This window comes from Ochotona princeps, chromosome 3 (assembly GCF_030435755.1).
Source record: "Ochotona princeps isolate mOchPri1 chromosome 3, mOchPri1.hap1, whole genome shotgun sequence".
NCBI classification, from domain to species: Eukaryota; Metazoa; Chordata; class Mammalia; order Lagomorpha; family Ochotonidae; genus Ochotona; species Ochotona princeps.
The window spans coordinates 102,055,723-102,072,715 of record NC_080834.1 but is presented as its reverse complement, the minus strand read 5'-3'; the positions used below and the strand labels follow the sequence as shown (position 1 = coordinate 102,072,715).

General features: G+C 43.4%; 2 protein-coding genes across 2 annotated transcripts in view; one reads left to right on the top strand and one right to left on the bottom strand.

Moving 5' to 3' along the window:
- Positions 1-8,824, top strand: part of LIPH (lipase H) — a 38,405-nt gene extending 29,581 nt beyond the window's left edge. The window contains exons 8-10 of the mRNA XM_012929078.2: positions 1,661-1,772; positions 7,564-7,737; positions 8,665-8,824. Of these exons, the coding sequence (XP_012784532.2) occupies positions 1,661-1,772; positions 7,564-7,737; positions 8,665-8,752 (374 nt within the window). The 3' untranslated portion in view covers positions 8,753-8,824. The remainder of the gene's footprint in view (positions 1-1,660; positions 1,773-7,563; positions 7,738-8,664) is intronic.
- The window catches only part of SENP2 (SUMO specific peptidase 2), a 102,547-nt gene that overhangs the window by 84,229 nt on the left and 1,325 nt on the right, over positions 1-16,993 (bottom strand). The window contains exon 2 of the mRNA XM_058662185.1: positions 9,738-9,878. Within this exon, the coding sequence (XP_058518168.1) occupies positions 9,738-9,757 (20 nt within the window). The 5' untranslated portion in view covers positions 9,758-9,878. The remainder of the gene's footprint in view (positions 1-9,737; positions 9,879-16,993) is intronic.

Sequence of the window (16,993 nt, the reverse complement as noted above, 5' to 3'; positions counted from 1 at the left end):
CTACATGAAATTTCTGGCTCCTAGTTTTGGCCTTGAACAGCCCTGGTTCTTGTGGCCATTTGGGATGTGAACCAATGGTGGAAGATCTCCTCAATCTCTTTCTCTCTGTCTCTAGCTTGAGTTTCTTTCTTTCTTTCTTTTTTTTTTTTTGAAAGTTTTATTAATTTTTTATTGGAAAGTCAGATATACAGAGAGCAAGATCTTCCATCCAATGATTCACTCCCCAAGTGGCTGCAACAGCTGGAGCTGAGCCAGTTCAAAGCCAGGAGCCAGGAGATTCTTCTGGGTCTCCCACACGGGTGCAGGGTCCCAAAGCTCTGGGCCATCCTCGACTGCTTTCCCATGTCACAAGCAGGGAGCTGGATGGGAAGTGGAGCTGCTGGGATTAGAATGGGTGCCCATATGGGATCCCAGGTGTACAAGGCGAGGACTTAACCACTATGCTATCGCGCTGGGCCCTAGCTTGAGTTTCAAATAAATAAATAAATGTTAAAACAAACACAAAGTTCAAGGAGGAAAAATAGTTTTCTGAATACATTATATGTTCCCATTTATTCAACAAAAAATTGTGGGTATCCATAAGGTATTACTTCTGGGAATACAAAGAAGAATCACCCCTTTCCAGTTATTGTGTAGAATATTTTAGCTTTATCTTTTTTTTTTAAGCCCCCTAAGGCATTCTTTAGGCAGTATTTGCATGGATTTACTATTTTTTTGATCACCATTTTCTTCGTACTTTTTAAATACAGCAAAATGTGCTGAATAATTATGGCAGAAATTCTAAGATGGAAGACTTAATCTAAAGGCCAAAAAAGTGTTCCTCAAGAAAATGCCATTAAGATGAAACCAAGTTGGGCTTGGCATGGTAACCCAGTGGCTAAAGTCCTCACCTTGGGCACCAGATCATATCTCAGAGGCTCCATTTCTGACCAGTTCTGTGCTTTTGGCCTGGGAAAGCAGTTGAGGATGGCCCCAGGACTTGAAACTCTGAACCAGTGTGGGAGACCAGGAAGAAGTTCCTGGCTCCTGGCTTTGGATCAGCTCATCGCTGGCTGTTGCAGCTACTTGGGGAACGAATCAGTAGATGGAAGATCTTCCTCTTTGTCTCTCCTCCTCTCTGTATATCTAACTTTCCAATTAAAAAAAAAAAAAAAAAAGGTAAAACCAGGCAAAGCATGAGTGTCGAGTTTGGTGAATGCCTAGGACCAAGCCAGAGCCTGGCAGTGAGGGAAGGCAGGTGCTTTGGCATGGCTAAGAAAGATAGCAGGGATCAGGGTAAGGTGGCTGACATGGTCCAACCAGTGCAAGATCTTATTAGCCATACCAGGTCTCTAGATGGCCATCAGGTTTCCTAAAAGCGGAAGGAACTGAAGTGAACTAATCAAACTCAGCAGAAGGCCATAAGACTTTGGTGAAGAAGGTAGAAATTCTGCTACTGTGTCTGGGTGTGATTAACTGGATACTATTGAACTCAGCAGTCACTTCTGCCATCTTTACTAAAGAGAAGAGAAAGGAATAGCAGGAATTCTGGCCTAGATCTTTGCAGAGTAACAAAGAGACTAGAGACTAAGTTATCACTGGGAAATGGTTTTTAGGAATCAGCCCTCTGGGACACCAATTGGGTTTTCCTATCTCTTACTATTCTCTGTCTGTCTTGCAGTATATCATTACTTTGTGGATATTATAACTTGGAACAAAAACATCAGAAGAGGGTCCATTACAATCAAGTTGCGAGATGAAGCTGGAAACATCACGGAATCCAAAATCAATCAGTAAGTTGAACTACGATAGTTTGTAGTTTGGAGGAATTAAACTTCAATTATGCCCGTTTAAGGTCTGTACTTCCTGGTCTACAATAGATTTAAGGGCATATGTTTGTAAGTTGCTTGCCCAGTTGATCTCTCCTCCCAGGCTTATTATAATTGGATTTGGTGCCAGAGTTTTCTTTCTCTCCCCTCCCCCTTCTCCTTCTCTCTTTTCTCTTACTTCCTTTGATGAAACATTTAATGATGAGAGTCATTTTGCATAAAGAAAAGAATTTACACAGTGGAGTAATACGTTGATTTTGTCATTCTAAATTAAACACACAAATAAAAACATCACATTGTACCCCATGAATATAAATAATATGATTGGGCAGTTACCAATAATATTAATTCAAAAACAATAAGAGAATTATGTAACCTGAAAGTACAAGTTTTTGCCCCAACCATTCTCAACAATCTCACCATAAAGGCCAAATACAGACACACTTCTATTTTTTTTGAACTCATAATACAATAGATAAGCAGATATGAAATTTCATGTTTGTATATACATGAGAGGTCTTCAAAAAATTAATGGAAGATTTTCATATGATTAAAAATTATGCATGATTTTCAAATTTTTCTTACACTGAAGTAACTTATCTTTTAGTTCTATTTTCCACAAACTTTTTTTTTAAGATTTATTTGTTTTTATTGGAAAGGCAGATATAGAGAGAGGAGGAGAGACCGAGAGGAAGATCTTCCATCTGATGATTCACTCCCCGAGTGACCTCAATGGCTGGAGCTGAGTTGATCCGAAGCCGGGAGCCTCTTCCAGGTCTCCCATGCGGGTGCAGGGTCCCAAAGCATTGGGCTGTCCTCCACTGCTTTCCCAGGCCACAAGCAGGGAGGTGGATGGGAAGTGGAGCTGCTGGGACTAGAACCGGTGCCCATATGGGATCCCGGCACTTTCAAGGCGAGGACTTTAGCTGCTAGGCCACATTGCCAGGTCCTTCTCTTCCATTTTCTGATGGTTTTATAACATATACTATATATGTATATATACATATTATATCTATATATGTTTATTACACCATATATATATATATATATATATATGAACCAGCGCCCACATGGGATCCCAGCACTTACAAGTTGAGGATCTAGCTATGGAGCCATCACACTGGGTCCAACACCTATACTTTCAATCACTACATTTTATTGCTCCCACTACACTGTATTACTCCCCCAACCCCACCAGAATGGAAATTTGTGAACTGTATTATTTAGGGGTTCCTTACAGATCTATTCAGAGCCAATGTTCCCAAATCCATAGTGGGGTAGCATTATAGGGAGGCACTGTTAGGAGTGTCAACTAAGAAGCCAGTCCCAGAACCCAGCGCGATAGCCTACTGGTTAAAATCCTTACCCTGCATGCCTGGGATCCCATATGGGTACTTGTTCATATCCCGGCTGCTCTACTTCCCTTCCAGCTCCCAGCTTGTGGCCTGAGAAAGCAGTAGAGGATGGCCCAAAGCCTTGGGACCCTGTACCAAAGTGGGAGACCCGGAAGAAGCTCCTGACTTTGGATTGGATGAGTTTTGGCTGTTGCAGCTACTTGTGCAGTGAAGCAGCGGTTGGAAGATCTTTCTGTCTTTCCTTCATTCTGTAAATCTGCCTTCCCCGTAAAAATAAATAAATCTTAAAAAAAAAGTCAGCCTCAGGCAGCTTATTGGCTGTGACACTCAATGAGGAAGCTGGGACAGACACCTCAGCTAAATTCACAATTTTAGAATCTGGAGATGCTAAGAAATAACAGGGGATACTGTGTAGTCACAACAGGGAATTCTCACAGAGCAAAATGTTAATATTCATGACTATAACTGGCTACATATTTTTTCTACATTCATCTAAGAAGTGTTCATTTTCATAGTCAACTCCCAAGTAGGAAGTCTTGAATGTGGAGATTAATATTTTTAAAAATGCTTATTTATTTTCATCTTATTGAAAGAGTGGGAGGGAAAGGAAGAAGGGAGAGAGACTGAGAGAGAGAGAGATTTTTCATTCACAACTCACTCTCCAAATGTCCAAAACAGCCTGGGCTGGGCCAGGCTGAAGTCAGACGCTAGGTCTCTGTCCACATCTTCCATGTGGATGGAAGGGGCCCAAGCACTTGTCTTCTAGCGCCTTCAAGGATATACATTAGCAGAAAACTGAGTTGGAAGCAGAGGACCTACCTGAGACTCGAATATGAAATGCAGGCCTCCTAGGCTTAATCTGCTGTGTCACAACACTCACCTGTCAAGACCTTAACATTTTAATGCACAGTCTTATTTAAGCATACATACGAAAAAGTCACCCCCAATTAGAACATATATGAAGAAAGGAAATTGCTGTTGTTTGGTCAGATTATGGGGACTGTTTTTTTTTTTTTTTCAAGATTAACACTTTGGTATTATTCCTACAGCTTCAGATAAGGTAAATGACACTAGCAAATGCATCCAGAGTTTATTCAGGAAGGTGAGTTCCTCCAGGCTGGGAATCAATAGGGTCACAGTCAAGGTTATTATCGGGCTGGTGACTTTCCCTGTAATGTATTTTTTTTTAATATTAAAGAATTTAAAATATAACTCATACACCATAACATTTACTCTTCAGAATTTTTCAGTATATTCACAAAAATATGCAACCATCACCATCAGTTAATTCCAGACCTCCTTCTTCATTTTGAGAAGAAACCTTTATGCATTAGCTGTGATGTCTCATTTTTCACGCATCCTTCACCAATCATTAATCTATTTTCTCTTTCTGTGGATTTGCCTAGCCATGTCACATAAATGGAGCCTTCCACTATGCGGCTTCATTTAGGTTTAATTCAGATTTGATTATGTAGCAATATTGCATTCCTTTTAATGGGCAATTAACACTCCATTATATGTATACAAGGATATTTCAAACAATTTGTGAAAAATTAGGATCAAATAAAAAGTTTATTTTGGTGCAAAAAAAATTGGCATCTACATATAATTTTTCCATAGAATGTGTTTTCCATGAAGTTTTGAAGAGTTTGTGTATTTATCAGCTGATAGATGTTTAGGTTGTTTCTGCTTTCTGGCTACTAGGAAGAATGCCTTTTTGAACATATGTTTACAAATTCTTCTATGGGCATATATTTTCATTTCTCTTAGAAAGGTATCTAGGAATTGCTGAGTCATATGGTGACTCTATGTTTAACATTTTGAGGAAAATGTTTTCCATGGCAGACTACAGGGTTCCAGTTTTCTACATCCTTGCTGATACTCACGAGTGTCTCCTTTTAAAAAAAGTTTGTTCCTTTTTATTGTAGTAAAATATATATAACATAAAAATCTTCACCATCTAACCCCTTTTTTGGGCATCCAACTCATTGTGTAAAGCACTGTCCAGAACTTTTTTATCTTACAAGTGTTTCCCCATTCCCATGCTCTAGTAAACGCTATTCTACTCTCTCTTTACCTACTCTGACTACTTTACACAGCTCCTCTTAGTGGGATCATTGTGACTGTTATTTCACTTAGTGTAATGTCCTCAAGTTCATCCATTTTGTGGCCTGTGACAGGATTTTCCTCACTTTCAAGGTTGAATAATGTTCCTTTGTATGTCCATACCACATATTTTATCTATTTATCCATCTGTTGATGGACATTGGAGTTGCTTCTATCTCTTGGCTACTGCAAATAGAATTGTGATGAACAAGGGTATGCAGACATCTCTTCTTCAAGCCTTTGTCTTTTGTTGTTGTTGCTGTTGTTACATATCCAAAAGCATTTTTATTTCCTACTTTGGTTATATATCCAAAAACATTTCTATACCCTATTTTAAAGTTTTTAAATATTGCCATACTGCTTTCCTGGGCATTTACCCTATTTTTCAATCCCACTGCTAGTATACAAGGGTTGCAGTTCTTCTAAGTGCTTGCTGCATATGTTTTGTTATTTTGTCAATAGCCTTCCTGATGGGTGTGTGGTCATTCTGTGACCCTTTGAGCACTTCTGTCACTCTCTGAGGCACTTCCTTACTTTCTGGCACACAGGTGCAAGTTTACCTTGTGGGTTCCTGGAGAGGAGGTGCGACCAAAAAGAAATGTGGGGACAGTGCTCTCTTGGGCAACTGACAAAGTTTATTTCCAGGGTTCTAGTTTATATACATTCAGTAAAGCAACAGTTCAAACACAGTTCAGCTCAGACATTGGTTACAGTTGTCAGGCTTGATATACGGCTAGTGTTACTTGTGTGTAAGCAGGGAGTTCGAGGAGAGCGAACAAGGCATCAGGATCAAAGCAGGTGTGAGATATTGATAAGGAGCACTACTTTGACATAGGATAACAGACTAAGCACAGATGTTCGTCATGTATCAGGGAAGCATGAAAGCATATTCAAGGACTGGGGGCAAGAGTGCACTCTGGGTGAGAGGCCCTGTGCCTCCTCTTTCCTGGAGCCTCTTCTCAACAGCATCCCACAGGCCTCTGCCATCCCACCAGCTATGCTGTTGGATGCTTCCAACAACAGGTTGTTCCAAATTTACTTCACATTTTTCCTCACCTAGTCCTGGAGTTAACCATTTCTTCCAGCAATTTTGGCTCTTTTTAGCTTTTAGTGGAGATAGTATTTTAAAAACTAAAATCCAGGTACAGGTTAGTTTTACTTATGACCTTTCTTCTGTACTCCAAAGGTATGAGAGACATGCCTCTAGTGGGGTTGGGATGACACACCTCTTCCCATCCACCCCACCTCCAAAACTAACAATGCAAGTTTAGAGCAAGCCTATTGTTCCTGTTCTTGGGCTCTTCCTGGTTGTCCATGATCAACTCTCTCAGCTCTCCAAAAAAAAAAAAAAAAAAAAAAAAAACCAAGCGAACTGCTCCAGGGATATGCCCTAGACAGAGTCCATTTGGGATTCCAACTGTAGATAACGTACCTACATAGTTGGTGGGAAAGTATTAGAACCTGCATTTATCTATTTTTTAAAGATATATTTTTATTGCAAAGTCAGACATACAGAGAAGAGGAGAGAAAAAGAGGAAGATCTTCCATCTACTGATTCACCCCCCAAGTTACTGCAACTACTGGAGTTGCACCAATCCAAAGCCGGGAGGAGCCTCTTCCGGGTCTCCTACACGGGTACAGGGTCCCAAGGCCTTGGGCCATCCTCGCCACTTTCCCCTGGGCCACAACAGGGAGCTGGATAGGAAGCAGGGCTGCTGGGATTAGAATCGGCACCCATATGGGATCCCAGGGCGTTCAAGGCAAGGACTTCAGCCACTAGGCCACGCCGCCGGACCCATTTATCTATTTTAAGGTTCATCTTGAGTAGGACTGAGAACACATTTCAAGTATAACTTCTCAATTTGTATTCAGTTTGGCTAAAAATACACACAGAGGCATCTAGCAGTGCAGACTATGTCTGAGTCCCTGCACTGCTGCATCTAAGCCTTTCACCTGGGGCCTACCACACTGCAGAGATCTGTTTCCTTGTCTGGTAAGTAAAGACAGCAATCCCACCTTGTACCATGCTTCAGGGCGTTGACAGACTGTGAAGAGACAAGGATGTCGGTACACAGTGGCAGTCACTAGCAGCATAGCTCTCTAATGCCATGCAGGAGTTAGCAGCTTCACCTACGCAGTCGCATGGGACTCAGCAGACTTGGCCCATAAAGATCTGCCAGAGCAGGCTATGGATCAAATGCTGCTTCTTTCCTGGGATCTGTCAGCTACAAAATTGTGTTCTCTCATTAACGATCTATAGCCATTTAAACATACATATGATTTCTTCCTTCTAGCGAACCAGCCACATTTCAGAAATATCACCAAGTGAGTCTGCTTGCAAGATTTAATCAAGATTTGGATAAAGTCGCAGAGATTTCCTTGGTGTTCTCTACAGGATCTGCAATAGGCCCCAAGTACAAGCTCAGGATTCTGCGGATGAAGTTAAGGTCACTTGCCCACCCAGAGAGGTGCGCTGGAAGCAGGGTTTGAACAAGCAATGTTTTGTTGTTTGTTTTTAAGATTTACTGCATTTATTTGAAAGGGAAAGTTATAGAGGGAGATATAGGAGCTTTTCCTTCTTCTGGTTCATTCTCCAAAGACTACAAGGGTGGAGGCTGGGCCAGGGTGGAGCCAGGAGCCAGGAGCTTCATCCGTGTCCCTATGTGAGTGCAGAGGCACAAGCACGTGGGCCGTCTTCTGCTGCTTTGGCAGGGCATTAGCAGGGATCTGGATCAGCTGAACTTCCTCACACATTTTTACTGATCATCAAATAAATGCTGTCCACTAAAAAATTATGAAGAGGTAAATATTATGACACAGTGGTTAAGACACTAGTTGAAATGTCAGCATCCCATATGAGAGTGCCAGGTTCAAGCCCCAGTCCTCTGTTTCTGATTCAGCATGCTGCTAAAGCATCCTGGAAGGCTGCGGGTGATGACTCCAGTACTTGGTTCCTTACCACCTCTGTGGAAGACCTGGATAAAAGTCCGGGTCCTGGTTTAGGCCTGGCTCAGCCCAGGCTATTGTAGGCATTTGTGACAAATATATTTCTGTCTCTGTTGCTCAAATTAATCAAAACAAACGTACACATGAATAAATCTAGGAAGTACAGAAAGTTTTGGGAAGCAGGGAAATGTCAACATTCTGTCATTATTTAGAGGCAAGGACTTTTAATATTTTTGATTATTTCTTTCTAATTTTTAAAATCTAACTGAAGTTGGATTCTTACACCCTGCTTTCTTGTTGGCTGATGTTTTATCAGAAGCCTTTTCCCAGATCATTAGAAGAAACTGCTCATTAGTTTTATATCCTCAGGATACATTACAGCTGACTTAACTGGAGTATGATTCTTTTTGTTATTTTATTGATCAGCACATTTGTTTTTGTTTTCCCAGGCCCCAGCTGTGTCGGTATGATCTGGTCCTGATGGAAAATGTTGAAACGTTCTTCCAACCCATTCTTTGCCAGCAGCAGCAGATGTAACTACTGTTGTGACACACAGAAACCAGAAACATCAACACTATTCCAGGCCAGGCTTTCTGAAGGCTTCCAGGCCTGGTCTTCTGAAGGCTTCCTCTCACTTTTTCGCAAGGCACAAAATGTATTGAAAAACCAAGTTTTTTTTTTTTTTCCAGGCGTGTTTAAGGATGTCATGTTACAAAACATCTAACGACCTTGTGATTACAAAACCATCCTGGGAAGGGAGCTCCTATCTAGGGCAAGTCAGAAATAGCCAGGCTCCACCAGCCCAGAGCTTTGTCTTGCTGTGTCCTGGGGCCTCCTTTGTTCCAAGCTGTCGGTTCAACAGTCCGTCAGCATCACACTGCACATCAAGCACCTTCCAGGGCGAGATGGGCTGCAGATCTCACTGCAGAGTGGACTCCACATTGTCTGCACCAGTCCTTCCAGTTTCTGGCATGTGGAAGGGAATGAAACTGACCTACCTCACAGGGCTGTTGTGTGGGAGGTAAAAAGATGAAGGGGTTTTTACAATCTCGTGGATATCTATGAGATGTTGGATAAATGTGAATGTACTTTTATTTATTTTGACATGGTAGATCGAGTATACAGACACTGGGTATCTCTGCTTTCTAAGACCGGCTTGTCTTTCAGGCTGTTGGCTCTGGGAAGGCAAAAAAGGCACAGTCCGGGCCACCTGTCTTCTCTGCGGTGTGCAGGTGGATCGCAGAGGAGGGGACAGGCAGCCCAGAGGGCAGTTGCAAGAACAGGTAATAAGGATGCAAGGGAAGATAAGTGTGGGGAGCATAGGGGCAGCCTCCCAGCTCAGTAACAGCACATGGAGCAAGGGGAGAAGAGGAAAACGTGGGATTGTTTTATAGGCAACCCTCATTTTATACAATCCTTAAGACATCCTTAACTTCCTTATGCCAATGTAATCTATGATTACTGAATGAAATTTACAAAATACATAGATGCCTAATGAAAGAAATACTGTGTATAATCCTACCTGGTAGGTGTGGTTACCATGACCTTTTGGAATAGTACTGCAACTCCTTTTGCTGACAGGCCGATTCAAAGCATAAGCCACTTCATTCTTCCAGCATGAGGAATGCTCCGGCTTCTGCTGGAGGTAGATGCGGCCATGAATCTGGAAATGACAGCAGTAGCCAAGTCAAGACGTCCCAGGAGACCAAGGACACAAAGGCCAGAGCAATGTGATGATGGCAGCTGTGCCAGGCACCCAGCCTGAGGGTGGCTTCCATCCATGCCACACCTGTGGCCTCTGCAGGAAGGTCTCTGGAATTCCTGAGTGTTACAGGCCCAGTAACCTCATCAAAGCAACTCCTTTCCTACTAGTTTCTGTGAAATCTGCTCTTGTAAAGAAATGGACTGTATCTTCTAAATTATGAAAATGTGTAAATCTATTCCTGCATGACACACCTGATTACATATTTATTGAATACAGAGTCTATTTTACTGAAATGGTAGACTGTGACTGAGCTATCACTGGAATGAGACTCTTGGCCACAACATGTATTTTTGCTCCTTCTTGCCATGTTTCCTCAGCAGTTGTGGGTGGGGCGATCAGTGGTTTATCAGCTTTAATTTTACTCTGAGAGGAGCAACTTAGTAAGGAAGAAGGTTTGTTTTCAGTTTATGGTTTTGGGGTTCACAAAGATCACAGCCTCATTGGTTCAGGCTTCTGGTGAGGCCAGGTATTAGCAGTGGACGATCTCATGGCTAGCCAGCAAGCAGGGGGAGAGCTAGGCTGCACATAGTTTAAGTAAAAAATCTCATGAGTACTACCTTCCAAGGGCATGTCCCAACGACCTAAAGACCTCCTACCCTTTGGACGTCATCATGGATCACATTTCCACCCTTCAACTATTGACTGTTAACATAAGAGTTGGCAGTTTAAACAGCTGCATAGGTTTGGGGAACCCTATTCCTGTTCAGATTACACCAAATGGGTCAACAGACTCTAGTTTTTGTTTTGTTTTGTTTTTAACACTTCCTGGGTCCTATATGGTGATTAGCATAGTCACTTTGTCCTTTCCTTCTTTGTTGGTAAGCAGGAGGTCAAAACAATGGTGAGAAAATTCCAGGAAAAGAATTCCTATCCATTTACAAACTTTCTGGGCCAGTGGGTCTCCCAGCACAGTACTGAGTAAGTGCCTGTGAGATGGGTAGATGAAAGATGGGTGGATGGATAAGTGGATGATGGATGGATGGATGGAAGAATGAATGAGTAAAGAGATGAATAGGAAAAAGGAGAGAAGTCTACTCACTGGAATGGAGAGGAAGTTCAATGCACGTTTTTTTTTTTTTTTTTTTCAATTTTCATTGGGAAGGCAGATTTGTTTTACAGAGAGGAGACAGATAAAGATCCTTCATCCACTTGTTTACTCCCCAAATGGCTGCTATGGCTGAATCTAAGCCAACAGGAAGCCAGGAACCAGAAACTTCTGTGTTTTCCAGGCAAGTACAAGTTTCCAAGATTTTGGGACATCCTCCACTGCTTGCCCAGGTCACAAGCAGGGAACTGGATCCGAAGTGGAACAGCTGGGGGCCTGGCATGGTGACTCAGTGGCTAACTCCTTGCCTTGTACATGCTGGGGTCTCATGTGGGTGCCAGGACATGAATTGCTCCACTTTCCATCCAGCTCCCCGTTTGTGGCCTTGGAAAGCAGTAGAGGATAGCTCAAAGCTTCGGGACCCTGTACCCACATGGGAGACCTAGAAGAAGCCCCTGGCTCCTGGATTTTAATCAGCTCAGCTCCAGCAGTTGTGGCCACTTGGGGAGTGAGCGAGCAGATGGAGGATCTTTCTCTGTATTTCCTTCTCTCTGTAAATCTGCCTTCCCAATAAAAATAAATAAATCTTTAAAAAGAAGAAGAAGAAGTGTAACAGCCTGGACACAAACTGATGCCCATATGAGATGCTGTCAATTTCAGATGGAGGATTAGCTAATTGAGCTATAGTGCTGACCTCTCAATGCTGGTCAGGAGAAATGAAATCAATTACAGGTGTCACTGCTGGCTTCTCCAGAAGCCCCTGGAACTTTTGACCCCTCTTGCTGTCCTTGCCTCACCTCCCTTTTTCAGTGTGTCTGTGTGGACAATTCAAAAACACAAGCACTGTCTGCCCTCACCGATTATCTCCCATTCATCATTTGGATCTTGGCCCAACTGCCACTTCACTCTTCTTAGACCTCATTTCCACTTGTAGCACATTGTACCTTTTCTTCACAGCACTTTAGAAAATATATTTATTCATGAGTTTGTTTGGATTAATGTCTGTCTTCACTAGACCATTCCACACATCTATAACACAGTTTGCATTCAGGAACTATTCCTTAAATGAATACTCCACTATCTTCTGAGCCCATGGAGCCATGTTCAGCTGTGAGTGAAGACCTCTGCTTCAGGGCCAGCATTGTGGTATAGTAAGCCACTGCCTGGAATGCCAGCATCCCATCTTGGTGCCAGCTGGAGCCCTGTCTGCTCCATTTCAGATCCAGTTCCCTGCTAATACGCCTAGAAAAGCAGTAGAAGGTGGCCCAGTGACTGGACCTGAACATGCATGTGGGAGGCCCAGAAGAAGCTTCTAGGTCCTGGTTTCATCCTGGACCAGCCCTGATCACTGCAGCCATTTTGGGAGTGAATCAGCACACGGAAGATACTGCTCTCTTTTTGTAATCCTGCCTTTCAAATAGATGAAATAAACCTTTAAAAGTAAGAAAGACTCCGCTCTCCCTAGCCACAGCCCATTCCTAAACCTTGCAAATGTCTGGTTAGTATTGCCTCTGGAGACCAACTGTTCATTTCCTACCTTCTTTGGAGAGAAAGAGTCCTTTTTCTTCTGTCACATCTTCCAGGTGTTCTCAATACCACTCCTCAGCAAGCCCATCTGCCCTGAAGTCTACATGGTTCTGTTCCCTCCCTCCTCCTCCATTTTAGCACCACTGCTAAATACTCCAAGGTCTTCCTTGATTATGAGCAAACGTCCCTGAGCTACAGTTCAGAGTCTTCCCTTGTCTGCCTGTCCACAAATCCCCCTTTCACCATTTGTCATTGACTGCACATGCTGCCATCACTGCCTTTACTGTGCCATACTGTGATGTCCACCTGGCTATAATGCCTCCAAGACTGTAGGCTCCACAACAGTAGCTGCCGTTTGCCTCCACAGTACCTAGCACAATGCCAGACACTACTAAGGAGGTGCTCAGTAAGGGTCTGGTTGTTAGAATGGATGAACCTGTGGATAAGGACTACTTCATCATGATAAACTGTTTCAAAATCTCATACCTAGAACTTCTTACCCTGGGAACCCTGTCCCATGCAGGGTTCCTGCAGAACTCCAAGTTAGCTAAGGAGGCTCTGGTTGCTTGGAACAGAAATCCACTCATGCTAACCCAAATTTTTTTTCCAAATATATATATATATATATATATATATATATACACACACTTAAATTAGAAAGGCAGATACACAGAGAGGAGAAGAGACAGAGAGGAAGATCTTCCATCTGATGATTCACTCCCCAAGTGACCTCAATAGCTGGAGCTGAGCCAATCCAATGCCAGGAGCCAGGAACTTCTTCCAGGTTTCCACACAAGTGCAGGGTCCCAGGGCTTCAGCCATCTTCAAAAGCTTTCCCAGGCCACAAGCAGGGAGCTGTATGGGAAGCGGGGCTGCTGGGATATGAACCGGTGCCCATTTGGAATCCTGGAACATTCAAGGAGAGGACTTTGGCCACTAGGCTATCATGCGGGAGCCCAGTTTTTGTTTTTTTTTAATGCTTAAATGCCTGTTCAAGTCCTTTTTCCATTGTTTTAAATTGGAAAAACAGATTTACAGAGAGGAGATACAAAGGTTTTCCATTCCCTGGCCCATTCCCCAGGTGGCCACAACATCCAGAGTTGAGCTGATCTGAAGCTAGGAGTCAGAACCTTCCTCCAGGTTTCCCATGCAGGTGCAAGGTCCCAATGCCTTGGGCCATTCTCCACTGCTTTCCCAGGCCACAAGCAGGGAGCTGGAAGGGAAGTGGAGCAGCTGGGACACAAACAAGCACTCACATGGTATCTCGGTTGCAAGGCAAGGATTTAGCCACCTAAATCCATGCACCAGGCCCCTCAACCCAAGTTTTATAGGAGGGTGTGACAGGGTTAGTCAAGAATTGAAGTGATGGTGGGGCGACCCTGGAACCTCCTTCAAGAACTCCTGGGTTTCCACTAACGTCAATGTTCTGCTAGAATCCCCCTGACCAAGCTGGGCTTCCCTCTATAAAGCAGCATCATTGGTTTCTAGGCCACTCATTGACTAGCTGACCCAATCCCAAACTCCAAGGTGAGGAAAAAGCTTGCTTCCTCATGAGGAAACCCCTGACCCTGTTCCAATCAGTCATGTAGTTGTGGGGAAGCAAAACCATGTGGTCTTCAGAGTTCCTCCCTTCATCTGCTCTGGGCAGGTCTGATTAAGCCAGAAATGATTGAGAGTTATAGACAAGACCCATGGTGAATGCCTGGTTAATTCACTCACCATTTCCTGAGTCCTTGCCACCTGCCTATTTCCCATCCAGCAGGTACTGTAGTAAAGGGTGGCAGTTATCCTTTGTCAGACTGTGTAAGATGTGTTACGATTGAACTAAGTAGAGGTTGGTGTTGCCTGCAGCGGTGCACTGGTAGGTTAGCGTTGGCTCTGCAGGTGCCATGGAGAAGTGATTCAAGAGAGTTGGGGAGACTAACATCAAGGTGGGGAGTGGGCAGAACAGTCAGGGCTTCTTCCCTAAACTGACAGGTTGAACAGGAACAATCAGGAATCCCAGGAGATCGTGGGTGGCAAGCAGATATTTGGATAGTAATCTCTGCCAGAACTCCCAACACTTCATTTTGACCCAATGACATGACCCCGGGATTTCCCTGCTGGCCTTTTCCATGAACTCTGACAATATACATCGGTTCTTTCCCTTTTTTAACAGATTTATTTTTACTGGAAAGTCAGATTTACAGAGAAGGAGAGACAGATAGAAAGATCCTCTATCCGCTGATTTCACTCCCCAAATGGTCACAATGACATCCATTGAGCTAAGCTGATCTGAAGCCAGGAGTCAGGAGACTCCTTTAGACCTCCTATGCATGTGCAGGGTCCTAAGGCTTTGGGCTGTTCTTCACTGCTCTCCCAGGCCACAAACAGGGAGCTAGATGGGAAGTGGAGCAGCCAGGACATGAACAAGTAGAAAGCAGTAGAGGATGGGCCAAGTCTTTGGGACTCTGTACCTGGAAGCCCAGAAGAAGCTCCTGGCTCCTGGGTTCAGACTGGCCAGCTCCAGCTTTTGTGGTCATTTGGAGAGTAAAACAACCAGCATTTGGAAGAGCTTTCTCTCTGTAAATCTGCCTTTCCAATAAAGATACATAAATAAATAAACATTTAAAAATATTTAAAAAAAAATTTTATTTGAAAGACAGTGACGAGGTAGGGGAGAGTCTTCCATCTGCTGATTCAATCCCCAAATGGTCTCAACAGTCAAGGCCTGGTCAGGCTTAAGTCAGGAATCAAGAATTCCCTCCAGGTCTCCCACATGAGTAGCATAGGCCCAAATACTTGGTCCATCTTCCCCTGGTTTTCCATGAGCATTAGCAGGGAGCTGAATCAGAAGTGGAACAGCCAATACTAGAACCAGCACTCTGATATGGAAAGCCAGTGGTGCAAGCAGAGGCATACTCACTGTGCTACTACAGCTCATTTTCTCATAGTCTCCCTTGGGATTTCAGGACAGTTTTTTTCTTTTTGCTTTATATCCAGCATCGTTCTACCAGATATTCTTTCACTGATTCCACTACTTACTTAAGTTTCTGATTTTTCTTATTATCTTTTCTCAAAAAAGCCGTGCATGGTAGATAATTAGGCTTTTTTTTTTTTAAACTGTGGCTAGTAAATGCATAACTTCTCTTACTCAATTCTTCCCAACTTTAGTTTTCTGGCAAATAATGTTGATTGCCATATGAAATAATTAGTAGGTATAAAACACATACTATGGGGTCTGAACTGTGTTAAGAACTCCAGGGATATCAGCTGCTATTACTTCCCTCTCTCTTGGTGTCCCCAGGAGATCCTCCCCAACCTTCACACCAACTGTCTTTTGGACAGGTGATCTCCGAATCTGAACACGGCATTCACACAGCAGATAAAGGTCTGTGTCCCTTTCCGTACTCAGCATGGTCTTTGCACAAGTGGCTTCATCAGAATATCTATACATCTGGTCATGGAAAAGTGGGATAGTACTTGCTTTAGTGGGGTAGAACAAGCTCCACCATGTCTACCTCCTCTATGGAACTTGTCATGCTCTGTAATGTTTCTGTCTCCAGCTCCTTCCCAACCAGAGGGCAGAGAAGTTGGTCCCTGAGAGCCGGCACCCTGCCTTCTTGTTCCCTACTCTAGACCTGCACCAGCACTCTCCTGGTCCAGACTCAGAGATGTGGTTCCTCACTCACCATCCCTCCGACATCCTTTGACCTCTAAAAGACAACATTACAAAACCAAACGACTCATTTTATTCACTAGGTTTGATCCATTCATTCACAGTTATTATTAAGTACAAACTGCAAGATAAACACAGGGTTTAGGGTTGGGATAGACAAAAGATAGAGGGGTCATTGTCTCTGTTACGGGAATGTTCATTGCCTACTTGGCAGACCCTGGAGCATGTATTTGCAACATATCCTGGGGGGCCTGAAGCACGAAGAGTACCTTCAAAAAAAACCCCTATGTTTATTTATTTGAAAGAGAAAGAGGAGCAGAGATATATGTCCTTAATCTGCTGGTCCACTTCCCCAAATGGCTGGGCCAAACTGCAGCCAGAAGGCTGGCGCTTCTCCCAGGTCTCCCAGGCACTTGGGCCATCAGGCACAACAGTAGGGAGCTGGGTCAGAAGTGGAGCAGTTGGGTCTTGAACTGGTACAGATATTGGATGCCAGCATCACAGACAGTGGCTATGCCATAAAAGAGGTGTCTTTTCTAACTGTCACAACTAGAGAAGGCTTCTCAAGAGAGGTGACGATTGTCCTGTGTGTTGAATGAAGACTAGGAATTTGTCAGGCACAGAAGCCTGCCAGAGGAAAGGCAGAGTAGTGTCAAATGTACAAATAAACACAGCGTGTATTCAGCTGGAATGGAGTCTGCAACAATTTCTCTCCAAGCTATTAAACTGAAATTTTAAATTGAAATGCACCTGATGAAGTCCAGATGTCCATCACCTGGGTTC